At 50.9% G+C, this 27,816-nt stretch overlaps 2 protein-coding genes and 1 long non-coding RNA gene across 4 annotated transcripts; 1 reads left to right on the plus strand and 2 right to left on the minus strand.

Moving 5' to 3' along the window:
• Positions 1-368: 368 nt before the first annotated feature.
• Positions 369-8,767, minus strand: LOC114852721 (USP6 N-terminal-like protein). The gene is made up of 14 exons (XM_029145336.3): positions 8,354-8,767; positions 6,552-6,625; positions 5,836-5,921; positions 5,722-5,761; positions 5,426-5,506; positions 5,148-5,255; positions 4,940-5,049; positions 4,476-4,524; positions 4,141-4,261; positions 3,932-4,026; positions 3,760-3,825; positions 3,046-3,145; positions 2,718-2,870; positions 369-2,632 (listed from the first exon to the last, which is right to left on the minus strand). Exons 2-14 carry the CDS (start codon positions 6,615-6,617, stop codon positions 2,133-2,135), a joined length of 1,575 nt encoding a protein of 524 aa, XP_029001169.1. The 5' UTR covers positions 6,618-6,625; positions 8,354-8,767; the 3' UTR covers positions 369-2,132.
• A 147-nt stretch (positions 8,768-8,914) lies between these two features.
• si:ch211-71n6.4 (para-nitrobenzyl esterase) lies at positions 8,915-14,911 on the minus strand. Its single transcript, XM_029145335.3, has 10 exons — positions 14,654-14,911; positions 14,015-14,282; positions 13,319-13,739; positions 12,236-12,343; positions 11,765-11,961; positions 11,062-11,261; positions 10,926-10,984; positions 10,676-10,843; positions 10,069-10,296; positions 8,915-9,871 (listed from the first exon to the last, which is right to left on the minus strand). Exons 2-10 carry the CDS (start codon positions 14,276-14,278, stop codon positions 9,729-9,731), a joined length of 1,788 nt encoding a protein of 595 aa, XP_029001168.1. The 5' UTR covers positions 14,279-14,282; positions 14,654-14,911; the 3' UTR covers positions 8,915-9,728.
• Positions 14,912-15,127: 216 nt separating this feature from the next.
• On the plus strand, positions 15,128-27,004 carry LOC121202136 (uncharacterized). 2 transcript variants are annotated; one of them, XR_005897493.2, is made up of 4 exons: positions 15,128-22,304; positions 22,381-23,576; positions 23,910-24,803; positions 26,138-27,004. It is a non-coding gene; the product is annotated as an uncharacterized LOC121202136 (long non-coding RNA). The 2 variants fall into 2 exon arrangements; XR_008694257.1 differs by having other exon boundaries at positions 15,128-21,625; positions 22,171-23,576.
• The last annotated feature ends 812 nt before the right edge of the window (positions 27,005-27,816 follow it).

Raw genomic sequence — 27,816 nt, forward strand, 5'->3', positions numbered from 1 at the left:
CATGGGGCCAACGTGTGATAGTCTGTACAATTAAATATTATGCCTGACAGGTTGAAGCCCATTAAGTAACATTAAAAATCAACACCTTATGTAAATGTAAAAGTTTTTTTTTTAATTCAACACTTGAAAGTTGTACTTTTTAAATCAGGTCAATAGATAAATGCATAAAAAAATGAAAGAAATAAAGGTTTAGATTTTATAGTTACAAAAACTAACGTTTGTTAAAGACGCAGTAGCTGGAAGTAGTAAACTTGAACTACTAAAATGGATTATTCTTCAAAATCATTCAGGATTAACGTTGATGCCACAGCATCTTCTGTATCTGCAGAGTACAGAGCAATAGTTTGACACAATAAAAAAACAGTGAGTAAAGGATGATAAAAGCTGTATTGTTTTATGTTTTATCAACGTCTTAACAAACAATTCCTAATTTTATACAAATCTGTAGCCAAGATCCTAGCACAGTTGTAACATGCTCTGACCTGAAGTGCTCAGTTATGTCACGAAGCTGTAGTGTCGTCCCACTCAGACACTTCAAAATACAGTTCACACATAATTATTGGAAATATTAACAATGTAGTTCTCTCATTGAAATACAGTCAAATGTCATAGAAACCCCCCACAAAGAATTTCAAAGAATAGCTTTGAATTGTGGGGCTTCGTAATTTGCTTCCTAATTTACAACGTCAAATCTCGACAGATGTGCTGAACCCAAATCAACCACAAGATGTCAGCCTGTCACTACGGCTACACACTGAAAACCGGTTCTACCGCTCCTCATCTACAATATCACACAATTCTAAACAGATACGTCTACACACTGTTATCAAAGCATTGGCACTTACACACAAGTGCTTCGGAAATAACTTGTTGGCCTTTCTAAGAGATAATACAATACACAATAAATTACGGAGCTTGAAAACCACTTAATTAAAATGAGCTCAACAGGTTTCCATGTGTACAATCATAAGCAGTGAGCCAGCTCACCATGTCGGAGGTCTCCTGTTGAGCCCATCATAGTCTGGTACCACATCAGCAATGAAGCCGATCCAAATAAGGCATCAAGACATTGGTACAAAAAATAAAACTACAACTCTGCTAGCAAACGTTTTACAAAGGCTGATGTCTGTTCCCGGACATAATGTTAGAAAACTACAAAAATGCTTCTGTTGTAAAGGGTGTTGTCTTTTGTACAGGCCTCAGTCGGTTCTGTTTGTACTCCAGGTAAACCGGACACACGCCAGTGTGGGCTCGGAGCTCCAGGGTCCAAAGACGCTGTCCTGATTGGAACAACGAGGCTGTTTGACTGTTCTGAGCCAGAGCTCGCTGATTGGGGCTAATGAGCCCATATTTTTACTCTGTGACATGCGAGAAATGAGAGGATGGAGCAAAAATAAAGTGTAAGTGGGCTGTCACTGTGGATCAGCACAAGCCCTTAAATTAGTCTAAAGATAAGTAATTACCTTTTTGGTTAAAAAGATTTATTGTCCTTTCTCTGCGTGCAGTCCTTTCGAAATAAAGGTGGTGGTTTGTGAGAGACAGTAACTGAGGAGAAGTTAAAACATTTGATCCTACACTTCCCATGATGCAACACAATAAATTCTTCCTCATCACCGTCTCTGGCTCATATTCCCAGTGAGACACTCCACAGCTGCAGACGCCTCGCTTTAGGCCAGTAAGCGTATGTGAGCAGCCTTCGTGGAAACACGAGGTGACGCCGCTGTCCGTGAACAAAGAGAGAGGCTGAAAACCGCCTTCCATGTGCATGTGCCGACAGAAGTCAAAGCACAATGTAAGGAAGGTGCAGCAGTGTCGGACTCACCTGTTATTTGGTGACCGATCACACACCTTTCACTATTGACAATCTTCACTGATTGTTTTTGACTTAAACGCTTACTGCAGTTCAGGGAATAACAGTAGAAAACAGCAGGAACTCTTTAAACGGACTAATAACTAATGTTACTGCTTGAACACGTTCTTTAGTGATTATTGCTTGACACTGATAATAATTATACTTCTGCAGTGAAAAGCAACTCAACCACCAAACTTTCAACTCGGCTGTAGTTGTGCCACTGTCTTAAAGCAAGATGAAGATCGTCAGTGACCCAGTGAGGCGGGTTCCGCTTCTCCTCTCAGGTTCTCTCCTGGTCTCTGTTGCTGCAGCTGGACCTCGAACTGTCCTCGGTGCTCTCTCCTGCTGCCAGATCATACTGATCCAGGCCCGAACCTGGTGAGGCCGCTTGTGAAACCACCCCTGGGACGCTGCAGGAGGACGGGTCCGCTGTGATGGACGCTTCGGGTCCTGTTTGTTCCCCCTGGTCCTCTGCCTGGTCTTCAGGGGGCGTGTACGGTGGAGGCCCCATCAGCGGGGAGCCATCGGGGGCCTGGCTGTGGATGATGATGGGGTCCGGGGAAGGCAGAGGGGCCCCTTCCTCCTCCACAGCGTTGAGGTCCCCGGGGTCCTTGGAGGGGCTCTGGTCTGGAGATATGGAGTCAGGCTGGTGGGAGATCATGTGGAGGCACAGGCCTGCTCTTGGGAAACCGCTGGCAGAGGAGGGCTTCCCTCTGGGAGGCAGGAGTGGACTCATCAGCTCCTGGCCCAGGGGCCTACAAGGCAACTCGTCAGACCTCCCTGAAACAACGATGATCGTGACGAATCATGTGTTAAAACTGCTCAGTATGTGGAGCACAACAGGAATGTTCCGGACATTTGGTACCTGGAGGAGGAAGATCCAACTTCATCTTTCGCAGTTCAGCCATGGAGGCTTGAAGCTGGTCTACGGTCACGTCGTCGCTGTAAAGGAAGGTGTGGGCGAGTCGCTCCTGCAGGAAGTCCCTGAGCTCCTCCAGCGACATCTTAACCAGGCCCTCTGCACACACACACACACACACACACACACACACACACACTTTTACTATTCTCCAGAAGCAAACGAATATGAAATACCTCTGGCTGGATCAGTAACAGAAGCCTTAACACAAATTGATAAAAAGTCTGCCCGACAAACGTGTGGTAGAGTGTGGAACGCTATGAGTGCTCCTTACTCCTGTGCATCCTCAGGATGGTGTAGGACATAGCCGTGAGCAGCCTCTCTCCCTCCAGGATGAAAATGTCCCAGAGGCGAAGGGTCAGTGTGAACGGCGTCTGCAGCAACACAAACACACGTCACCGGGATTAAGATGAATCTGTCTGGAGCAGCAGTTTTACATGTTCAGCTCCGGGTCGGAGTCGGGAGCTTGGTTTGGGTCGTTCCCAGACCTCAGAGGCTCAGGGACTGGAGAAGCGCTGACAGCGGCTGAACGCTGCCAAACCACCACCGCAGGATTGTGGGCATGCGCCGAGGAGACCATGGCAGCTCAGTTTAATGTCCCACAGATCAAATATCATCAAGGCAGCGCAACACGTCTCCCTGCGAGTGTTGAAAGCGACCTGTTGATGCAGGTTTCTGTAAGTGATGCTCACAGAGCCCGACACAGACTCAGCATTTCCTTTGCAGTGACCTGGACTCCTGATGCTTCACCTCCTCCTGCACATCTACGTCCACCCGGGGACACACTCACATCAAACTGAATGTGTGGTACAGTAACCTCCAACCAGTGGGGCAGACGGCCGCCCCGGGCCCGGTTCTGCTGGGAGGTTTTCATTTGATTGTCGGCTAAAGCTGCTCGAGACGATCTTGATTCTTCTAATCCTGTGAAACATGTTGGCTGATTCCAGCTGTTTTCAAATGTGCTATAAACAAAGTGAACGCCGCTCACCCTGTCAATGAAACACTGTAGGAACCATTTCGTGCTGTAAATCCCTGCGGACATCTGCTCCCTGTCCTAGAGGAACACGGAGGGGAGAGAATCAGCACGACGGCATCCAGCTACCGGGAGAAGTCATTACACGTCGCTGCCGCGCCGACCCGCTGTGTGACCGTCGTCTCACCAGATGTTTCTTCAGCTTGGGGATGAGTTTAGAAATGATCTGATCGTGATGGGCCTGGAATCGCTGAAGTTTTGGAAAGCCGGGAACAAAGAAGCCTGTGAGAGAGAGCGAGAGAGAGAGCGAGAGAGAGAGCGAGAGAGAGAGAGAGCAGAAAATATTAAACCACATCACGCCGCAGAGGCAGAGCAGAGCCAAACATCTGCCCCCACCGTGCATGGCGTGTTTCTGGTCGGCCAGCAGCTGTGACAGAGCCCAGAAGGCGTCCTCCTCGTTCATGAACATCAGCAGCAGGGCAGCGATCTGACTCATGCCCTGGCAGTAGCTCACCTCCTGCAGGAAGAGGCCACAGCGTCTGACACGTCGGCAGCTACGAGAACTATAGGACGGCAGTTGGAGTTCAGTGGGGCAAGATGTGCGTTTACTGACAATATGGTTCCTCCAGCAGAGGCCGTGATCTAGTGTGAATGCAGCTATCAGACTCACGCGGTCTAGTCCACGTTTGAGCTGAAGCTCAATGTAGTGCTTTAACCGAACAGCTACTCACTGTGTTGTAGACTGAATATGCAGAAAGCACGTGGAAGAGAGACTGCTGCCTGTAGGAGGGAGAGAAGGAGACGAGGAGGAGAGGGAAGGTGGCAAGGATGAAAAGGAGCAGAACACATCATAGTCACTATCTGACTGAAGTGTAGCCAGAACCAAGAATATTCAAGAAATAAATCAGACACAGGAAATAGAAAGCAGAATATGCAACAGTAACAGATCAAAAGCAGATCAAAACAGAACCAAGCTGAGCTCTGTATCTGCAAGAACGGATCTGCTGGCCCAGACTTTCCACCGCTGCTGTTGAACTGGGGTCCATTAAGCTGTCAGTGACGTCACTGCGTCTCTGTTCTCCAGATGATAAATGATCAGGCTAGCCTGCATTTTTGTTGTATTAAGTGTCATTAACTAACCTTACGTTCTTTATCATCTGGTAAATAATGTTTCTCTTGACACTTTGAGCCTTACTTGACTCCAAAGCGATCCATGAACATGATGTGGTCTCGAAAGGTCCTGTTGATGTCCAGGTCGATCTGTTTGATCTCCGCCGAGTAGAGCCGGGCCTGTTCCTTCATTTTCTGACGGAGGACAGGTGGTTAACGGATGCCAGCCACCAAAATAAAAGCATCAAATCAAGTCCGTGTAGCTCCACCTCATTCACGTTGGGTCCGTTTACCTCATACTTGCCCTCGTTCTCCTTTTTGGTGGTCTCCACGTCCAGCATCAGCGCCCAGGCCCGGCCTCTGAGCTGCAGCGGGATGCCCTTGTAAACCCGTTTGACCATCTGACGGCACCAGGCAAAGCAGGAAGTGAGTCAACGTGTGAACCAAACAATAATGGCCCGAGTGCGTCAGTGCTGAGGACATACTTTACTGATCATTGTGGGTGTTGGGTTTCTCCAGACTATAAAACCTGGTGCACCTGGGCATAACTGGGCTGTATGTGGACTCTTACCCGGTCACTGTTCTTGTATTTATCCCACTTCTTCACCATCTTCAGCCATTTCTCTGCTCTCTCCGTCTCCAGCTGCTTCAGCTGTGAGGGACAAAGAAACTGGTGAACAGGAAGCGGCTGGAGAGAAATATCAGGCAGCTGTAGCGGATACATAATCACTGCAATTAGTGGAAAATACAGCTAGAATGTGTATGTAGTGAGGAGAAGTTCAAGCTACTGTATAAATAAAGGCATAGGGTGATGTTGACTGAATCCCTTCAGCTCCTCTGTAGAGTTTCTGCGCTTGTTGTTTGTACCTTTTCCTCGTGTGCGGTCGGAGCCGGAAGCTCGTCCTCGCTGGAACAATAAAAGAGCCGCACGTCAGCAGATTAGACGTGACAGCGGTGCCGAGCGCGAGGGGAGACACTTACTGCATGAAGCCGAAGCGGTCGATGACTTTGTAGATGCTGTAGTCAGCATCTTCCCAGGGGTCGACCTCCACCCCGCCCTGACGGCCCTGCAAGCACGGGTACAGGTCAGTTGGGCTCTAGAACCGGTCCCGGCGCCGCTCTGCTCACGCAACAATCCTCTGTGATGCTCAGAGTCCAACCCTGCTGGATCAGTCGGCCTCCGTCTTTAATTTAAAATGGTACCAGGGTGACAAACAACTCCGGTATGAGTGCCGATTCTGCCTGAACTGCGCAAATGTAGGAGTTTAATGTTCGTATCATGGAAAAATCCATTCAACAGCTTTCTGGGCCTGTGTTGACGCGACAGAGGGAGCTAATCCTGCCACAGCCAACTGGACCGGCTCTCTGCTGTGCTGTGTGCTCTGCCGCCGGTCTGGAAGGCGTCCAAACTCTCAGCGAGGGGTGGGGGGGGGGGGGGGGCTGTGACTGTGAAGCAGATCTGCAGGATTCAAATCCACGCAGTCATGTACGGATGTAAACACAGTCAGAGATGCTTCAGCCAAGCAGAACCAAAGGTTGGTCTGAGCTCTTCCTGCAGAAAACAACACACTCCTCCCCTGTTTCCACTCCACACGTTGACATGACTCCACCCTCCACACATGACTACACATAGTTACAGGGCGGACACAGGGCTGCAATAAACCACTTGGCCTCTGCCGTCGGAGGCGTGAACTCACCGTAGCATATTTCAAGATGATGTCAGCGCGTTCCTCTGCTATTAGAGTCTCAATGTCTTTCTTCATGTCAATATCTGCAGAGGACGAGAAGAGAGGGGCTGAACAACAACATGAGAAGATGAGTCAGCAGCGGCACAGCTGATGGATGTGGGCGAGAGCTGGCCTCCACCAGCAGCATGGCGGTGGGTGCAACACTGGCCTCAAAGCTAATCCAGACGACAGAGCTTCGATCCCGTCACCATACGCTCGACTGACTGTCACTACGCACTAAACCCGGGTCTGTCGGTAAAGACAGTCAGTGAGGATGAGCGGATCCTCCCCTACAGAGGAGGTGTGACAGTTCACACCTTCAGTCGTGTGGCTGGGTGTGAAAGCACCAGGAGTGGATGTCTGATTTTCAGTCCCACTGCTTTTACACCACGGATCACGGGCTTAGAAAGAACACACCCCAGATGTCAGTTTAAGCTCAGGTTTAGGCTCGGACCTACTGTAGCTGGCTCTGATACTGGGATCTGAGACTGGGACCAGCCAGCACCAGGTCATCTGTGGTCAGTCAGCAGCAGCATCTATCTGGTCAAACAGTCCCGGCTGCGTCCCAAACAAAGCAGCGAGGGCCTAATCCTGCTTAATCTACATTGTCTTTGTGGATCTGGACACGCAACACGATACACAAACCATCTGGATCCGTTTCTCCAAAGCAGGATTATAAACAGGAGTAGTGTTATTGCCAGGAGGAACAAAGAGCTGCAGCAGACGAAGGCCCAGTGAAGCAGCAGATCACACGTACGCAAATGTCCCACTGCTCAGAGTCCTTGGGTCTGGATTCACCTTTACCTTCAGCATCGGTGTACGTGTCCTTCAAAGACCGCTGGGTCAGAACCGACTGCATTTCAGGTTGGCTGAGTGCGGTGTAGAACGGCTGACAGCTCCGAGGCTGTAAAGACACGCCGCGCGTGGAGCACACGACGGCATGCGGCCTGAACGCTAAATCACAGGGTGGCTGTGTGAGTCCATGCGAAGGGCGGAGGCCCCGATGGGACGGCAGCCTGTCGTGTGGTCATGTCGCGTTATGTTTAGGGAGAAAATGCGTCATCTTCCATCGCTTGGAGATTAAGGTGGAAACAGCAGCTGCGGGAGGAGGTCAAACTAGCAGGACGTCAAGCCTGAAAACCTGCCACACGCGAGGTCGCGACCTCTGGGCTCAGACTCTACCTCCACCGCTTTGAATGACTGCTGTCTCAGGGTCAGGAGAAACCACAGCACCTACTGTACTGTACCTCACTGACCTGGGATGCTACATGAAACCCAGTTCGGACTCCTGATGTGTTCTGACCAAATAAGCAAATGATGCACAACAAATCAGCAGGTGAGTCGGTTTTGAGAGGATGTGAATCCTTCCACCCTCTACTCAGGCTTACTGTCTGATGTATTACTCATTACTCATAATCAATGTATTATTTGATTTTCCTTTTGCTGCTTCAAGCGTCTTTTTTCGTAGCCTTTGTGTGAGCACGTACACACGGTGACCGTTTCATGCTGCTGCAAATAAACGCGGTTCAGAAACTTCAGCAGCGGCTCCGTCAGCACGCACAGGCCACAGCTGCGCGGTGCGGGCGGAGGGACGGAGGATGCTGCTCCATCCTGGCACCTGGAGCCCAGCAGCAGCCTGGCGGAGAACAAAGGTCCAGGACGGGGCAGACGCCGAATCGCCTGGTCTCACAACACAACGACAACAACAACAACAACAACAACAACAACAGGAACAATGCGCATGAACAGGAAACGCGCCGTCGCGTATTTACCGTCGTTCTGCGCTATCCGAGCAGGATCGCCGCTCCGGTTCCTCTGCGCATTCTCCAGTTAACGCGCAGCACCAGCAGAACGAACAATAGGCTCCGTCCGTCCGTAGGCTGCCGCCACAGAGCCAGCGGTCCCGGTCCGGATCGGATCAGCGGACGCGCACTGAGCAGGCGCCGCAGCGTGGCAGCAGTCGGCGGCCTTAAAGACGCAGGCGCCGCACGAGCCGCTGCCTCCAGAACCCGCAGACTGGGTCGTCGGGGGGTTTGTGCTGGCGCCATCTGCTGGACGCGCAGCGTGACTCCACGTGCCAAATGACTCGTCTGGAACCTTCGTGCTAATTTCAGTGGACGTGGTTGATTGGAGACTGCGCATGTGCATCTTGGCTTATTTTGACAGTTCTTTTTTGTGTTTTACTTATTTTGTCTCTCTACAGTGACATTTAAATCTCTCAGTTGGATAAAAAAAAGCTCAGAATATTCAAATTACCAGCTGGAAATCAGTTGTACTGTAGCAAGCAAGAGCTGGTTTGAAAGTCCGTCAACAACAAAGTACATGGAACACAATTCATTTGTTTCCTACCAATTTATTAGGAACACAGAAATTAAGGTTCACAGCAGTCAAACAATAAAAACCTGTTAAGTGAAGCTAAGCTTACACAGAATGAGGTCGGCTCAACATAAAACCAAACGATTCAGCAAAACAGAATCAAACACATAAAGAAAAGGCATTTAGTGGTGAATGCTGGCGTTATGAATTAGTGCAAAAAGTGAGCACACACGATAAAAAAAAAAATAAAAAAAAAACGAAAGTCACATGCATGTGTCACATTGATTCACTTCCCTGAATGTAGACGTCGCGTCACCTGGCGGCTCCGTCCAAAACGCCTAAAATACTAGAAACGAAGTTTAATCGTCGGTGAAAACAGCCTGCGACACCATCAGTTACTGATCCACCTGCTGATGAAGCCCGTGGCTTGTGGGCCCCGTATCCGTGACCAGCAGGCCCGGTTCTGTGCCCAGAGACAAACTGGGCAGAGCACTGCCCTCTGGTGGAGGGACGTGGGAGTTGCGGCTGGGCTGCCGGCTCTCTCTGCTTTCTCACATTTACGGCTCCTCTGGTGTCTGTTAAAAACACTGCAGCCAGGACTCTTTGTTACAGTAAATTATGTTTCAATGCTGTGACCTTTACGTTATTCAGCAGGAAGTGGTTTACCGTTACCGTAGGACAGACGCAACAGCAGGTAAAGGCTTTAAGCATACATTTCAAAGAGAAGTTCAAACCAGATAAATGTTGTGTTTCTGACGAGCTTGTCGTCGCAGCCGTACCAACACCGAGCGGCTGCTGCAGGATTTCGGATGGATGAGGTCAGTGAGAGTCTCAGTTCATCCAGGCGTAGGCGTACAGGCCGTTCTCCTTCCACAGCCTGCACCTCTCAGCCGAGTAGTTTTGGGCCGCAGTCAGGTGGTCGGACAGCAAAGCAGTGGCTGATGGGTACTCAGGCCACTCCTTCTCCATCTTACCTGAGGACACAAAGACAAAGGGTGACTCCAGACACACAGGCCGACAGGAGAGGATTCGCAGGTTGTGAAGTGGGTGATTCAGGTGTACGTATCAACAATTTAGTGATGTTATACAAATAAACATCTTCATGCTCAAACCACCAACATCTCAGTTTAGTTCATGATTATGCTGAAAACACCTTGAGGAAGCATCTGACCTGTTCTTGCGAAGTTGACCAGGTGGTGAGTGATGAGACGCTGGAAACTCAGGTCCTGATCGGACGGAGGCTTCCCCAGGGTGAAGTCCAGGCTTCCAAAGAAAGCCAGGATGTCCAGACAGTGGAAGGAGAAGCGGCTGGGGAAGGGCAGCAGGTCGCCTGATGAGTTGACGGGTCCCGACAGCGTGTAGTTCACCACGTAGCGATACACCGGGCTGTGGAGGGCCGCTGCAGACGGGGAGAGTGAGACAGTCAGGGGGACTGACAAAGGTGTTAGACAGGAGGGGAGCCAGCCTCATTCATTATCGCCCAGATCAGCAGAAAATAATGACACGGTGAACCTGACAAATCACTCTCACAGCAGCTGACTGTCACTGAGCCGGTTAACAAGCCTTAAACCTACAGGAGGAGCTGCGGCAGCCGAACACATGGAGGAAAAGTGTGGCAACGTCGCTGCTTGTCTGCAGTGTGAGTAAACCCTGACATTTAACGGGGTGCAAACGAGAAGCCAGCTCGTGTCTGTCTGAGGTCTTTTGCCCCCTAGTGGCCAGCAATGCACCAGCAACGCTCGCTCTGGTGCTTCATCCATGGTGTGGTGTGCGTTTACCTGCAGCCCGCTCCGCCAGGTCGTTGTTGGGGCAGGTGACCCGGATGTCGGACGCCATGGTGGTGTAGGCCCACTCTGGGCAGCGTTCTCTAGTGGGGCAGGGTCCAGAGGATGGATACAGGTCCAGCGCTGCTTTGGGGAGATCTCTACTGAAGGTCTTAAGTTTTTCTGGGGGGGGAAGAGTCGTCCACAGTGCCTCTCAGTGCAGGTCCAGGCTTATTTCTAGTAATTCTTCAACACACGCCATTACCTGTTACGAACCAGCTGTAGTCGTTCCAGGTCCACGTGGAGATGTTTCCGGGCAGCGGGCTACAGGGGATGCACACTGGTTTGAGTTTGAACACGGTAACAGGCGACAGATTCCCCTGAACCAGGTGAGCTCTCACCTGAAGTCGACCTCCTGCTCCATGGTCCCGACGACAAACGGAACGTCACTGTGGTTTCTCTTCTTGTCCCACACCTCCAGAGGTGGCGCTTCCAAGACGTGGCCGTCCACCACTGCCACGGGGCCGATGAACACCCCCTTGGTGGGGAGGTCGGTCAGGTCGTCCGCTGCCCAGGACGGGTACCCCTGCCATGGGACGGCCTGAGGGCCAGCATGCAGTGATGAGCCGACTGACTAAAAACTCCTAAAAACACCTCCAGTGGTTATGCATTTAAAAAAAAAAAAAGCTCGTTAAATTAAATTTCAACTGAGTGAATTTCACCAAAGTTTCTGTGTTGCATGGAACAAATGGAGACAAAAAGTCGAGTCTTTGGCAAGTAAACGTTGCAGAACGAAGAGTGACAGACGGAAAAACACTAACGTGACATTTAAAAACATAAACGCTAACACAGAGCATAAATTATTCATGACTCATCCCAGGTTATACGGACGTGTTGGAAGGAAATGGATGGTTTTTCTCCTCTTCTCTGCAGAAAATCTCTTATTTATGAAATCGAAGTGATTCACAGTGAAGGTGTAAAGTGCTACACAATAAAACAGTAAATCTCTTCACAGTAAAATCAGAAACGCATGAGAATGAAATATCAGAGGGAGTCATTGAGCCTCGTTGCTGAGCTGCTGGATCCCATTTAAGCGGCTCCTACCTTTAGGACCTGTTCGACTGACAGCGTCCTCAGGCAGCTCGCGTTTCTGCAGCCCGTCTTGTCCAGGAACACCCTGTTGTCGGACTCGGCCTGTGTCAGGTTGGTGTTGTAGGCGTACGAGCCGCTCATGTCCACGGCAGCGTGGAACAGCCCCTTGGCCAGCGGCGACGTCATCAGAGTCCACACCGACGTCCCACCTTCACACAACGGAGCTGAGCTGTCAGAGACCTGCTTCAGACTGATTTACTGGCCTGAACTAGAAAATGTCACTAAAAACCAATGATGTCATGGTGACATATAAATATAATGTAGTATAAACCTAGCGGGTAACAATGTCATCATTATACATGTGTCTAACTAGTCTCGACAGCTACTTCAGTAACTTAGTTTAAAGGTGTCATGTTTACGGTAATTGTTCAGATTTCCTTGAAGCTGTGACTTCACTTCCAGTCACTTTTCACGTTTTCATACCTGAGCTATGTCCAAAGATGGTGACCCTCCCTGGGTCTCCTCCAAACACGTGGATGTTGTTCTGGACCCACTTCAGAGCCGCAATCTGGTCCATGAAGCCGTAGTTCCCTGCAGAGTCAGAAACAGAAAAGGAAGTGGGCCGTGGAATCAGGAGGAGCCAAAATTAGCAACGCGAGTGCGGCTCCTGGAAGATGAAGAGCGCATCACGCCATCGCGTCACGTGGGGGTGTCTCACGTCACGGCTGGCTTCACATCCAGGTCAGCGGGATTCTGGATTACGCAACAGAAACGACCCAGCTCCACTCGCAACCACTAAGACACGGATCAGCTCCGCGCATTCACCATCAACACTAGGGGACCAGCCACAGCCGAACGTGAAAGGTTCTGATCAACAGGACGCCAGTCACCAATGAGGCTGATGACCCCCCCCCCCCCTCCCTCTGTGAACAGATGAGCAGTTTGTGGATCTGGATTCATGAAACCAGTTATAAGTCGTGTTCCTGGTCCCCAGAGGATCAACCCTCTCTCTCTCTCGTTCTCTCTCTTCTCACCATTAGAGTCACAGATTGATAGGAGGTACTGGTTGTGGGCTCTGGGGCCGACCACAACCCAGGATGCCAACAGACCCCCTGCTGCTCCATTCACACACTAAGCTGCAGAGCGTTATCAGCGGCTGAACCACTTCCGGTTTCATTTTTCTCCTTCTCACCTTCTGTTTTGGTAAATACAACAAACTTTCCTCACTGCTGCTACTCTCCAGCTTTACCAGTGTGTTTGCTGTGTCTGTACTGTAATTAACTTTGTTTTTGTTTCCTGTGTTTCAGTTATGTTGCACTAACACAACATCTTTAACTGAATTTCTTCATTTTTTTTTTACTCTTATTTCATGCACAGAAGCGTCCATCTATCGGTCGGGTGACACTTACACAATGTCTGTACAGGTCAGTCGGGGGGAGAAGAGGAGGAGGGGGATTTCATCAGATCAAAACACCGTGGCCTAAAGACAGCACCTCATTTGATTGACAGGTGCCCCACATCGTCCAGTGACACCGATGCTCCGCGTGTAGTGCGTCGGCGACTCACCCGAGGTTCCGGTCGGAGACCCCTCTCTCAGCGCCTCCAGCGCCATGAAGCCGAAGGCGTTGAGCCTGTAGTTGAAGCTGACGTAGACCAGGTTCGTGTCGGCCGCCAGCCTCTCCGTGGGCGAGTAGCCCGGCTCGCCCCCGCTGAGCATGTGCAGGTACCCCCCGTGGATCCACACCATGACGGGCAGGCTGGCGCCCGGGGACAGCTTGGGCGTCCACACGTTGATGAACAGGCAGTCCTCGCGGCCCGTCACCGTCCCCGTGCTCGCCAGCGGCCGCACCTGGGGGCAGATACTGCCGAAGTGGCCGGCGTCCGTCACGCCGCCGCTGCACACCGGCTCCTGGGTCGGAGCCCAGCGCCGGGCGCCGACGGGCGGGGCGGCGTAGCGCATGCCCTTAAAGGAGTAGGCGCCGTCCTTCTGTGGGTCAGAGAGGGAAAAGGCTGAGCTTTAGCGCCTGCACAGTAGAAGTGATCTTCTATTTGCATTTCCTGCTGCTGCAGCATTTGACTACTCCAGTCTGTCCTCATTAATACCCAGCATGCATTGCATGCATTTGGGGGCTGAACCAGCCGGGAAGTAACAGCTGAACCTGTGGCTTCTCTGTGCTCAGCAGCAGATTCAGGTTTCCCTCAGACTGTGTTCGACCTTCTCGGCCGGACCTCCGGCCGTCTCCGGGACCAGACTACACTCACGTATCTTCCTCTGAACTGTCCGCAGCTGGTGGCCACCTGGGCCAGGCCCGGCGGCAGCGTCTGGGCCACGTGGGCCAGGTACCCGGCGAGGGCGAGCAGCGAGAGCACGCCCATGCAGATGAGGAAGATGCAGCGTCTGGACAGCACCAGGAACGGGCTGACGTAGTGGCGGCGGCGGACGTACTGCACCTCGTCCCCGTCCTCCTCCTGCACCAGGTACCGGTACTCGGCCCGATCCGGGACCTCGAACGCGTCCTCGTTCATCGCTCTGGGGGAACACAGCACCCGTCACACAGAGGTCAAAAGGCCTCAGAGCCGTCACGCGTTCGGCAGGTGAATAAATAAATAATAACACTGCAGCAAATCAGCTCGTGACATTCACAGCCTCCTTGAACGCGGGCCGTGATACGGGTTTGTTTCATTCCAGCGCTTGTTGCACATATTCGCGTGTATTCGCTTGCTTCTGTTGTTTGTCTGAAACCCGTTGTTCCTGTTTTCGCCTGGTCTCCAAAAGCAAGACTTTTATAATTTCTGCGAACAGTGCCCTGCAGCACTTCCTGTAAACATGCACATGTATTTAACCGTGAAAGTCAAACGCACGCGCACTGATCGGGCCGCAGCCTCGTAACTTCAAACAACCTTAATCAGAAACTCCTTGTTGTCGTGGATCGCGTTGAACCGAGCCGCTGAACGTCGGATCACTCAGGCGTAGGTTCGGTCCCGTCTCCAGAGTTCTGCCGTCCGTGTCTCCGCCTTTTTCCTCCCAGTCTGACCGGACTCGGGCTTTTGAGTTCCGGTGTCTAACCTTCTTATGTCAGCGTCGTCGCTTGTTTTGTAATAACCGTCACACATAAACAGAACGAGGGAGAGGAAGCCCGGGAATCAAAGCTGACGCACTTAGTTTCCACGCACTTTTCCTACTCAACAAGCGCGCGCACGTCCTGCAGCCTTTTTCCTGTCAGGGAACTTAAAGCGACAGAGACGCGGGGACGCGCCGTCAGTACAGGATCCGTGCAATAGCTGGAAACACAAGTTATTTCAGACTGAACTGACTGAGCTCCAGCAAATCCGCCAGTCACGGAGAACTGACTCCATTATATAGAACTAAGTTGTAGTGAATGGAGTTAATCATGTATTAAATTATGAATCGCATTCGCAGACTTTAGCTGCGGCTTTGCGCTCGTCCTTCATCCGGCTGTTGTCCGGTTCCGTTGGACCTGAGCCGCTGCAGCGCGTCCTTCTGCCCTCTGGGCGGATCAGCTGCACGGAGGAGAGGCTCAGCTCCTGCTGCCGAGCCCGGTCAGCGAGCAGAGCGCTGCTCGCACGCGCCACCCGACACCGAAGTCGATGCTGTTCGACGCTCGCATGGTTGCGTGAATGTTCCCGCTAATTGCCTGACGGGACGGGTCGACGGTTCGACCCGTGGACTGTGAATATTAAAGCTTCAGGTTGCAGGTTGAAAACGGTGGTCAACACTCCAATATTAAATTGATTTTTTTCCATGAAATGTGCGTATTTTATCTATTATAATAATTTAATCCTACATGTCACTTTAAGCATCTACATTGTGTTGTTCTATGACGGTTTTACCTCTAAAGTGAATCTGTTTGGTGTAAAGCTGTTCATCAACGGCGAGGATTTTCTAGCATTTCATAACCAGCAGCGCAAATGATTTGGAGGAGGAACTGTTTTGTGGTGTAATGAAGGTTACGGCCTCGCAGGATAATCTATCGCGGCTGCTTTCAAAATTGCTTCCATTCCTCAGGAACTATTTAGCAGTGGCAGCGTTTCCCGTCACGGTGTGGAGAAATGAGACGGGGGGAGAAAGCGAGCGATTGGTTCCGGTTTTACCCAGCCGGGTAATATTAGCACGGCTTCAGAACCTTGTTTACTCTGCGGGTCGGAGCATTCATCTGCAGCTGGCGCCGGGAGGCCTGAATTAGTCCGTGACTTATGAACGGCAGCTCCGACTCACACCGGGACCCGCTCGGGCCGAGGTTCTGCGTTCGGTTCTGACGACGCGCCATGACAGCACCGAGCGTCCTCGTGCACGAGGTTCCTGTGGATGGACCGAGTCCACGTTCTGCGCCGTGCGTCACCAGAACCGTCACCTTGGCTCCTCACCTTGCAGATTAACATCGGTGCCGAGTGTTTGCGTCTTATAAATCCCGTTTTATGGTGACTCTGTGGCTGATGTGGACTCCCTCACAGACTTTATTACTGAGGAAAAAGGAGACATCAGGGCTTCTAAAGTGGTTTAAGCAAAGAGGAGGAGGGAGATTTATCCCTCAGAAGGAAACAATAAAGGCCTATCTCTCAGCAGCAGCGCAGGCTCCTGGCAGAGCCGCTCTATTATATCTACAGAAGAAGACGTGTGCCTGTGACCCAGGCTCCTCCTGCCCGAAGGGCTCGGCTCTGCTTCACATCGGACCACCCCTTTTAGAGCAGACGGGCTCAAATACGGCGGCAGGTCCAGAGGTGTCTGGCGTCACCAGATTTCTCAAGAACCAGTCAGAACCCGGCCGCGTTGTCCTGTTGGTGGCGTTGCCCAGTCGACCTCAGGCCTCGTTTTATCCAAACCGATGAAACACAAGTATTCATGAAGCATTATTGTTATTGTATACAGTCAGATGATAAACGTCCCCCTGGACGAACGGCAGCGTCTCTGTCCCTTCACTGATTCACTGCTTCCTCCCTCCTTCACTTTATCCCACTCTGCTCTCCCACAGGGGGTGAGTGGCCACATTTTCCTGCCCTCGTTTCCCCCCCCCGTCCAGAGGCAGAGGAGGTGGGACGTGGAAGGAGACGTCTGAGGTCAAAGGTCAGGTCGAGGGGTCGTGGCGTGTTTGTACCACAGTGTTGCGTTCACAGGCAGCTGGACTCATCGCTGAGGCTGCTCTTCAGCAGACAGGTGGTTTGAATCCTGGAACCTCCGTCTGCTGCCTTGCTCTGCCTCCACGTCTTTCGAGACGTCTCACAGCAGATGCCACGACATCGCTGGTCCTCATCCCGGGGACGCCTCGGTCCCTCGGGGCTCGGCTGATTGGCAGGGCCCTTAATTGCGACCACCTCTTGGATGAATAATAGATGCTCGTGAAGCTAAGTGGAGGAATGAAATATTAAGAGTCCTCTGACATATCGTACAAGTCTATTTTTAAAGAGCCACGATCGACGTGGGGGAGGGGAAATCAAAGAGGGTCCCGGGTTCAGCAGGAGGCTCGTGTTTCCGCTGGGCTCCAGGCTTCACGTTAACACGCCTGTGTGTGCATGAAGTCCCAGCTGGAGAACCCTCCTCCACCTCCCAGTCAGCGACGCGCGCCCCCCCCCAAATGAACAATCAGAGTTTCTCACTGTGACCCTACGCTCAGCTGTGAACCCGGTGCTTGTTTATGTGCGGAGCCTCCTGGATGCGTATGAGGAGGAGCGTGCACTAATGACAGAGGAGATTGCTCCGACCCGCTCCACCTGGTACCGGACAGAAACAGGCTCCGCTGAGCGCGACACGTGGAGCGCTTCCTCTTTGGGTTTGTTGAGCGTGTCCTGCTGTTGTGCATCCAGACCCAGAGGCCCGATCGCACCTGAAGGCTCCGGTCCAGTTGCCCTTTGGTCTCGTGCACAGTGATAACTCACCGGCGTCCAGTCGACCCACGCGCAGCGAATGCAGCTCCGTGTGAGGGCCGAGGGCCCCGGTCGGCGCTGACAAACGAGCGGCGCCGAGCGGGAGCAGGCGGCCTGTCGACGGCCCCCCCCGGGCCCGCTTCCTCCATCACCGCGCCGCCTTTTAATCAGCAGCAGCTGTAAGAGCTTGTGCTTGCCATGCTCAGTGTGTTTGACAGGGTTTGAATAATTACGTCTCCCGATCGCTGCAGCCGGGGAATAATGAGCTGATAAATCACCGGCGGCGCCTTCACGCAGTCAACATTTCTGGGCTTGTTTTGGGCTCAGGCCTGAGCTCGGCCACGGGTTCTAACCGGCGCTGAGGAATGATTCAAGCGACCCACCGAGAGGGAGTCCAGTCATAATATTATCATGTAATTTTTATTAGTTAACCTCATTCAACGACAAAAGCTGTGAAGCAAGATACGAATGAAACTCGCTCTGTGATTTATCAGAACACGGCCCGACTCACAGCTTCACAACGATGAGGCCTCAACTTGAGAGCGGCTTCGGACGTTATCACGCCATTCAATGGTCATTATCAGTGGTTATCAGCCCATACGTATGGGCCGGTAGGTGCCCATCTACCTGCTGGCAGCGGTGAATAGGTGCGGTAGATCGTTGTCAATGATCCGTAAGGTTGATCACGGCTCGGATGATTTAACCAGCAGAGTCAGTGGGGGCGCTGTTGAGCGGTTGTTGTTCCGACGGGAGGATCGAAGTTTTTGATTTTGATTTATTAGCGAGCATAACTTAGCAAGTAGCTAGCGGTGTTGTGTTAGCTAACTATAACCTGAACCCCCCACCCGTTATCCAGCCCTAACACTAACCACAATAACCTCTAAAGCTGCTTAACGTAGCAACTTAGCTAGCTGTTAGCTGTTTGCGAGGAGGCAGAGCAGGCACCTACTGGCCCATTCGAATGCGCTGATAAGTTCTGATCAGCCCATTCGTAATGGCTGATAACATCCGAAGCGGGTGAACTTGAAGTCTAACATTTGGCATCATCTCTTCACCGTGAATTCGCCTCTGATCACATCTGAAAAGCATGAATATTAATGTAATGGCTAATGTTTAACCCCTCCACTGTGCGCGTCGGCAGAGCGGAGCTTGTATTTCATTTTCTGCTGCTCCGGAGCCGCGTGAAGAGGAGAGCGCGATCAGTGACGGGCTTGGATGTAATTGGGTGATTTACTCCGCTCCCCGGGGATTCAGCCCATGAATTGATGAAACGGCAAAGGCAGTAAAACACCGAACGGAGCATCTGCAGGGACTCATCAGTCATGAGCCGGGAGGCGTGAAGCATCTCCAGGACATTTGAGGAAGAAGAGATGAAGACGTGTGAGCGCTTTTAGTTCAGCCTCATTCTTCTGTTTGTGGTTTTAGCGGCCGGATCCATCACGTGTGGAGGCAGTCCAGTGAAAGTGAGACCTGTGGAGCCGAACAAGCTCCACCCACTGTGACATCATCTTCAGTTTCTGGTTCCTCCTGATCCTCCTGACATCTGACGCTGCGTCTGCCTCCACTGAACGTGGTGATGTATTGCGAAGTGGGCCGAACGGCGCCGGTCCCGGCTCGGCCCGGGGCCGTGGGTCAATCATCCAAGTGGGTCTGAGCGACGTGTCAGGAACCGGCCCGACGAGGCGGAAACGGGAGCAGCTAATTATCTCATGACAATCCTCCGTCTCCGTCTTGGTGCCGTTTTGTTAGCTCTCTGTATCTTCAGGAGGAAAAGATAAGCAATCGGCGTCTCCCGTGAAGCCGAGGGAGAGCAGAGCTGTGATTGAGTGCGGCGCGCTTTCATCCCACCGCCCGTTGTCAGGCTTGTCATCGCTGGGCCGTCGGGGCTGGAGCTCAGGTAGGACAGCTTCTACAGCGCTGCCAGGCCCACGGCTCCGGCATAATGAGCCATCTGGGCCCAGAGATGTGCTCTGGCACCAGAGTCACACGCGCCCCGGCAGGACGCCGCTCCGCACAGCCTCAAAGCTCATGAAAGGCATGATGGGAGGAGTCGGCACGTTTCCTCCTGCAGGGCAGGTCAGAAGATGGTGGTTTGGTGTAAAACCGTGAGTCTAACCATGTTTCTGTGTCCTGTTCCTCTGTGACGGCTATTGTCCCGAATGATGGTTGACCTTCATCTCTGTGACCTTCGTCCTCCATCATTAGGAGCCACGATGTGTGACACCAGTATTAACTCTATTACAATCAGTGATCATGCACCAGTTTCTGTTTCCTTGACTAAGACAGTTACACCACCAAGCAGGAATTAGAGATTTGATACATCATTACTCAGTGATCAAGACTTCATCATTTATGTGAAGAGAGTGAGAGTGGGCAAATCACTTTATGGAAATCAACGATACTCCAGGAACCTCACCTTATGTTCTGTGGGAGACTGGAAAGGCATGCTAGAATTATTTCATCCTCACATGTTGTATGAATCAGAATCTTGAACTGAAATTAAATATAATAAATAATTAATAAGAATGCTCGGTTAAAAAAAGAGGTCTGGAAAACATTGACCATGCTAACAAATGTGTGAATTCTTTACTAACCTTGTAGTGGGACAAATAACCAGATAAATACCACAACCAATACATAGTCATCTCATCTATTATCTGTCAGGAGTGCTGGGCGGTTTGACAAAGCGGACCCACACGCGCGGCACTGAGGGCAGCAGGGTTTAGTAGAAGAGCTTTAATGTTCACCATGCTCCAATCACAGGTACAGGACAGACTTGAGACTCACGTACACGGTCAGACAGGCGAGGTCGGTAGCAGAAAGGCTCAGCAAACAGAAGGGCTAGAGGCGAGGTCAGGAACAAACAGGGCTGGTAACTGGAACACAAACTGGAACTGCTGGAAAGCGGAAATGAATCTACCACAATCTGGCAAAGGACTATGGTGAGTACTGGATGTTAAATACGTGATTACTGATTACCAACAGCTGATGTAACTGAGACTGGAAGCAAAGTTAGCGCTGAGCGTGGGCTGAACAGACACAGCGATAACCAAAACGTGACAACAGGTAAGAACATGACATTATCACTGTTTTTAAACTCTGATTATGAAAGTTGAGATATTGTATGGAGGTATTATGTGATTATGTATAATTATATATGCACAAGTACATAGTATATGCTAGCATCAATATTAACAGTCAATATTGCAGTTATTTACTCACTAAGATGTTAAAGGTTTACCGAAGAGGTATCTTTGTTTTAAATTTAGTTTATTTTAATCATTATTTTTTTTATCTATATATTTATAATGTGTTTAACATGTTGTTTTGCTTCTGATGTTTTCAGCTGCTCCAGACAGGACAAAAAAAATTGTCTGCAGCATGAAGCTCTGTGGCCCTCGTTTTGTGTGTTCATCTAATAGAGTAATGTGATACACACCGGTTCATTCATGCAAATAACCGCCGCCGCCGTGGCTGTGATCATTTACATAATGGTCTCAAGGGAAGGAGCTCTCGGCCACATGTGGAGGGCGGGTGGCAGAGCCTCTCGTTAGCTACCGGAGTCGCTCTAACCAGCAACGTGAGCTGCGTCCGATGGGGGAGCTCTGAAACCCCCAGCTGGGCCACGGATCATCATCATTCATCATTCATGGAGGCAAAACAAACAACGGCCTCCAGCTGATCTACAGACAGGAAACGGATCCACCAACAGAAGCCGATTTTGGACTTCCAGCCACGTGACCTGGACCCAAATATTTATATTCTGTGTGTAGCAGAAGCTGCTGCGTGGAGGCGATGAGAGGAGGCAGGAGGAGATTGCTTTGCCTGACGCTGCCACGGTGATGGATGCAGACGGGCACACGCAGCTGAGGTGTACCCGAAATAAAACACAGCCGGGTTCCAGCCCAAATGACATCACAGGCTGATCATGTCCCGTAGAGAGGAAGTTATTGTTCATGTGACAAACCTTCATACGTCTGAGTGACTTATGAGGTGAGTTTGTGATGAAACGGGACGTTAGTGGTGGAGAGTCTGGAGCTGATCACACACACAGTGTCCCACCTGAGCTGTGGGCTCATCTGGTTCCCTTCTGGGTCTCGGCCCGGTGGGCACGTGTTGTCAGAACCACGCATGCACAGTGGTAGCTCGGTACCATTAGCGGTGTGGGATCCAGCACGGGCTTTAATGAGCTCTTATCTGCACTAGCACGCCGGCATCTCCCGTAATTGGCTCAGGTTGTGTTTGCGGTTCAGCATCATCGTGTCTAATTAAAGTCAACACTTGTCAAAATGCTAATTTGCAACATCCCCGTCTGCGGATCCTCATTTGGCCGCGTGTCCCGCTAAAGGTCGCTCGTCAGCTGGAAGCCTTCAGGTGACCGGTGCCGACCCAGCGACACGTCAACACACATCGTTGTGTGTGTGTGTGTGTGTGGTGGGGGGTCATCACAGCTCCATCAGGCTGCTGCTTTGTGTGGTTTCAGGCACTATTTCATTCCCAGCAGGTTTGATAAAGCGTCTGATTGATTTTTCCTGCAGCTTTTGTTTCCTTTGAAGCCTGACTGATAATAGCCTCAGGATTCTGGACCTTCCAGGGTTCTGGACCTCAAGTGGCCCTCTGTTCCGTTTCCAGTTATTTTTCTGGTTCTGCCCCCTGTTTACCTCAAACGAAGGTTTGGCTCAGCTCAGAAATGTTCAGGGTCCCAAAAGGCTGTTGTTTTTGTTGATTTTGTTTGGTGTTTGTGACAGAGTGAGGAAAGGAAACTTCCCCCGTCCCCTCAACGTCACCAGGATCCAGGATGAAGAGACGGAGCAGATATAACCCGTGCTTCTCGCTTGAGCTTGGCGCCAAAGTGCTGCGTTCAAAGAACCGTTCTCTTCTATTCTCGCCTGTCTGCAGCTCATTACGCGGCATCTGTTTGTCTGCAGACGCACAGGTAACACGGTGTAATTACACCTCCTCCGCTGCAGCAGGAGGTCGGATTCTTCGGGGGGGGTTCGCCAGATGTGCAGGCAGAAACTCCAGCTGCTGGGTCCGAAACAGCAGCAGAGACCGCCACTGTGCACGTGGAGGATGGACATCAGCCTCTGAGGTGAAAACCGCGTCTCTGGACGCCGCCAGTCTGTGAAGTGATGGGAAAAACACCAGCAAATGCAGCCGGCGCTGAGTGTGAGGTGACGCAGCAGCAGGAGGAGCAGGGGTAACAAGCGAAGGAGGAGCTCGGCTCCCTCGTTTTAACCTCCCGTGTGTGGTGAACTGGAGCCATAAAGGTTAATGGCTTTTTACAGCTGCGAGGCCTTAATCATGTGCTAATTAGAGTTTGTTCCATTTTGTCTCTCGACAATTAGCCTCTCACGTTCCAGTAACCGCAGAGAGTCTCGACTCCGTCTGACCCGAAGGCAGAGTCTGGACTCACGTTGTGGCCGAGTCCATCCCTCACACACACACACACACACACACACACACACACACACACACACACACACACACACACACACACACACACACCGTGGACAAACCAGGTGAGTCCTGCTCAGTCCTGGTCTCATGTTTTCATTTACCCGCCTGGTTTCTGGTTCATTGTCATCTCCCTCTTCCTTTTCTTGAAACAGATTTCTTCTTTGTTTTCTTATCTCTCAAATGCTGTGAGCTCCACCGCTGACCTTGGCAGTGCATTCAGTGTTTGTCGACCTTCAGCTGGGTCAGAGAAGCTCTTTACTTTCCCTGCGACAGCTCCTCTGTTCATCACACGATTCAAACCTTGAAGACAAAACGACGTGTGATCAAACACTTCAGTGATAATAGAACCTGAGGAGTAGACGCTAGCAGTGGGTCAGTACATGCAACTCTCACCACTTGGTTCTGAAGAGAAGGGCACAACCACCTCTCTGGGGCCCACAGACGTTCACTGGGAATGATGCTTCCACCCGTCCATGTTTCTCTGGTAGGTTTGTGGGCTCAGATCAGGGAGAGAGGCCTCACTGTAATGTCTCATTGATTTCTGGATCTCTGATCGCAAGCCAACAAGTTATTTCCCCACAAATATAGATCAATAGCGCAGTCAGCTGAAATGAATACTTAGTCCCCAGCTGTAAAAAGCTTTGCTACCTGAAAAGACTTAAAGTGGGGATCCAGACTTTAATGTGTCCTTCACTTATCAAATCAATCAAATCAATCAAAATTGTAATAATATAGCTCCAAATAACAAGATAATATTTACAACAGCGCTGAACAAAATACTGTACAATGAAAACCTCTGGCGATGCTTTACTTACAGGCCACGGAAGCCGTCCCACGTCCCCAGAGTCATCGCTGTGCCTGAGTTCTCTGCTGAAGCAGCTGAGGCGCAGCCCTTCGTTTTATTCAGGGCCGTTTCAGCAGCAGCAGCTTCCACTAAACAACAAACTCTATCAGAGCCGACACTGTGAGATTCTCGTTAGCCTCGGCGTCAGTAATGATGAGCAGCTAATGCTCAGGTGTCCTGCATCAGACGCCAACAAACGCTCCTCAACTGCTGAGCCCTCAGAAATGCAGCTGTAAAATGGTGATGAGGCTGCACTTTACTATTAATTCTGCTCCGCTGAATGAATGAATTTTTCAAATTTTCATTTCGTACCTCATCAGTGACTCATGCTGCATCGAATTATATGATCTGCTATATTATTCAAATAAAGCGCATTGGAGGTGTGGCTGGAATGTGGAGGAGGCTGTGATGGAGCCAGCGCTGACACAGGAAAACACAACTGAACTGTACGAATCAACACGGCGACTTGAACTGCAAACAAACAGCATCGACCGCTGTGCTGTTGATCTCCTTTTTTTCGCATGATTAGAAATATGCTGTGTAACGGAGGAAAATCACAGAACAGAGCTGCTGAACTTTAAAGAGAATGAATCACCACCAAGTCAGGTTCTTTAACTCACGTTCTTATTTTGGCATCTCTGAATGTGAACGTGAGCTCTGACTTTGATTTGATGTCTTTTCCACAGGTCTGAGACACATTTATCCCAGTGTTTGTCCGTCAGTCTCTCTGTCTGAGGTCCAGAACATCTCAGGCATGTGGGCTCTCTGCGTTCTTCTGGGCTTTGGGTTGTTTTGACACAAAAGATAAATTCTGATGGTCCACAGATTCAAACTTCAGAACCCACCTGTCCCACATTGTTCTGCAAGGTGTGGAACCTGACTGAGGTTCTATTTATTCAGCTTTTAGTGCTCAGCTATTTGAGCGACACGTTTCATTACTGTGATGTTCTTTACTCACTCTTAAAACTTCTGTGTGTGTGTGTGTGTGTGTGTGTGTGTGTGTGTGTGTGTGTGTGTGTGTGTGTGTGTGTGTGTGTGTGTGTGTGTGTGTGTGTGTGTGTGTGTGTGTGCGTGCGTGCGACACACAATCACACATTGTAATTTGTTGATCAGTCATTGCCAAGCATCGCTGTTCACACGGCTGCTTCAGCTTTGTTCCTGTCAACATGACAAATCACTGAGCTGATTTCAGACCAGCGCTTCTCCAGTGGGACACGAGTCATTTAGGTAACAAATTGGCCTGATTACTCTCCAGATTGCTGCTGAAGTGACTCTCAGTCATTCGCTGTCTGCCACGACAATGTGAGCATTTTAATGTCGCCACCTGAGCTGTGGAAAACTCTCCACTCCTGCTGGTCTCTGATGTTGAACTGGATTCATCATATCTGGAGTGGTTCTGCTCGGCCTTCACCACCTGAACGTGAAATATTGTAACTGACCAAGTCTGGAAGTTTTTTCCTACTGCCTCAAGTGGTCCCTGAATGCACCGTCGTCAGGCCGGTGTCAGTCAGGAGCTGATAATCATTGAGCTGCTTTTATTCATCACTCTTAAGTGATGTGTGAAAAACTTCCCATTCAGTAAATGAATTCTTCCTTTGTAAAAGCTCCGATGCTGCATTGTGGGATGGTCCGACCCGCTTGGACCTGGCTGTGGGCTCGTCTGCTGCTGCTGGTTGTTTGTGAGGCTCTGTTAGCCGCGTGTCACCTCCGCGTAGAGACGCAGTAAAAGCCTCGTTACAGGATGGAGTCCGCTGTGTAAAGGGGCTGATGTCCACCCACAGGTGCAGTAAAGCCCGGTTCGTCGGTGCCGCTTAGTCCTGCACTCGCGCCAATGACAGTCAATCATTTCAAGTAGATGCTGGTTGGGAGAGAATTCATCCCACGGTGACTCATAAATGGTGATGACCAGCGTTGTTGTGTGGAGCGCTCGCCTTTCATCACTGCCGGTACCACTTCACTCAGTGTGGTTCTGGTCTCCAGCCGAGCAGCTCTTACCGGGGATCATCTCTCATATTGCGCCGGTGCTGGATGTCAGTGCGCGGAATACTGATGAATGAAGCGGGTCAGTTCCACCAGTGTTTGTGTCTCCTGGTGTGGTTTCAGCGACAGTGAGCGTGCTGTCCTGCGTCAGCTGTTTATTTTAAGGCTCCCTCTGGTTCACTTTCACTGTGGTCTGACCTTTGTCTTATTTTCTACCACAGCTCCGTCTCTCTAACGCAGTTGTTCAGCGGCGCTGAGCTATTTTGAGGCCTCTGATGGCAGCTGATGAAGAGCGGACCAGCGTCTGGATGAGGAGTGGGCAGCTCCTGCCTTCACAGGGCGCCTCTACAGCCTCTGACGCAGACGTCCCGGCCGCAGCGACCTTCTGTTGATGTCACACAGATGTTTGAGGCCTCGGCGGCTCCATGTGCAGATGTGTCACTCCAGCTCCAGGCCCACGGCGGGAAACGCTCCTCGTCCCCGTCCGTTCTCTGTTTTGAACGCTCCTAAACGTCAGCGGGGTTGGTTTCTGCAGAGTCACAGGGAAGTCACGGCTCCGCGGGCTGATCCATCCAGCGGCGGCTTATTCTGACAGCTGATGTCATATCAGACCGGGAGTGATGGATGCGTCCGGTGCCGTGACTCACCACTGTCTCCTTGGACTGTGGGTGAGAAGGGCTGTTTATATAATCTCCTCCCTGAGCAGAGTAATAAGTGGAGAAGCGAATAAAGCAGTGAGTAAACTGGATGAATGAAGGAGTTCTGCAGAACCGACTCCCAAGACTTTGTGGACAACCGCTCTGTCCAGTTCTAATATACCTCCTAGGTCCGATGTCAGACCTTCCCTGTAGGAGCTGAGGCTTGTCTCACCACCACCCGTGTATTAATAGCTGGACTGGGCTCCAGCTCCTTCTTCTCCAGTGCCACCGTCAGACTGAGCGACTCCTCAGTGGAGGATGAACCACATTCCACTCATTAGAGTGTTGGATAAAATAAAACTGTGTGTGTGTGTGTGTGTGTGTGTGTGTGTGTGTGTGTGTGTGTGTGTGTGTGTGTGTGTGTGTGTGTGTGTGTGTGTGTGTGTGTGTGGAGTCACATCGCAGATGCTCAATTTGACTCAAATCCGTGGAGCTTTGAAGCCATTTCCCAGCAGCTGCCTGTCAAAGCCTCCATGATGGGACGCCGGCGCCGGGTTTCCCCAAACCAGCGAGGGCTCTGGGTCAGAAATGAATGAGGTCAGGGCGTCTCGCACCGTGTGGTCTCCCGCCATCACTCCTGGTTTAGTGAGCAGATGAACTGTGGCTGCAGCTTCCTGACAATCTGTTCTACTGTCACAAAAAGCTTTGTAGTGTTTCACCGAAGCCCATTTCGGAGCCGATTATGCAGACAATGTTTTAATTATTAATGGGATGCTAGCGGATGACTGCAACGTGATTCAGCTCAAGACAGGAATAGACGGAACCGCTCCCTGGGCTCCTCTGAACCTCCACTAACACCGTCTGGCCTGGTTCCACGTCCCACACTGCTTCAGCCTCGGGTCGTGGTGGCAACAGGTTCTGATGTCCAGCCACCTTCATCAGAACCCACCGTACCGGACCCGCTGGGCTCCAACCGAGCTGAAATGTGTTATTACACCAGAGACATCGATCAGAGAGAAGCTGTAACAGCGGCTCGTTCGGATAATTAAACAATGTAAATCTCAGAAATATATTCAATAAAATATTAAAGATATGAGTTAGTGGAATCCATTCAGGATCTATTCCCTGCTCATCATTCCTGTCCTGTTCCACACTGAATAACTCCAGTCTGTTATTGAGGTGAACCCGCGATGTGAGTAGAGTGAACGTGAAGATTAAAAAGGAAGAATGTGAGATTAAAGAGCAGGACCACTGGATCCAGT

The sequence above is a fragment of the Betta splendens genome, chromosome 3 (assembly GCF_900634795.4).
Source record: "Betta splendens chromosome 3, fBetSpl5.4, whole genome shotgun sequence".
Lineage (NCBI taxonomy): Eukaryota > Metazoa > Chordata > Actinopteri > Anabantiformes > Osphronemidae > Betta > Betta splendens.

Excerpts from the sequence above, each read along its gene's own strand:
- LOC114852721 (XM_029145336.3), bottom strand. The coding sequence starts at position 6,617 with ATGAAGAAAGACATTGAGACTCTAATAGCAGAGGAACGCGCTGACATC. Across the intron at positions 5,922-6,551 it reads TCATCTTGAAATATGCTACG|GGCCGTCAGGGCGGGGTGGA; the intron begins GTGAGTTCACGC and ends CCGTGCTTGCAG. Across the intron at positions 4,262-4,475 it reads CATATTCAGTCTACAACACA|GAGGTGAGCTACTGCCAGGG; the intron begins GTGAGTAGCTGT and ends CTCTTCCTGCAG.
- si:ch211-71n6.4 (XM_029145335.3), bottom strand. The coding sequence starts at position 14,278 with ATGAACGAGGACGCGTTCGAGGTCCCGGATCGGGCCGAGTACCGGTAC. Across the intron at positions 12,344-13,318 it reads GTCTCCGACCGGAACCTCGG|GGAACTACGGCTTCATGGAC; the intron begins GTGAGTCGCCGA and ends CTGACTCTGCAG. Across the intron at positions 11,962-12,235 it reads CATCTTTGGACATAGCTCAG|GTGGGACGTCGGTGTGGACT; the intron begins GTATGAAAACGT and ends CGTTGTGTGAAG.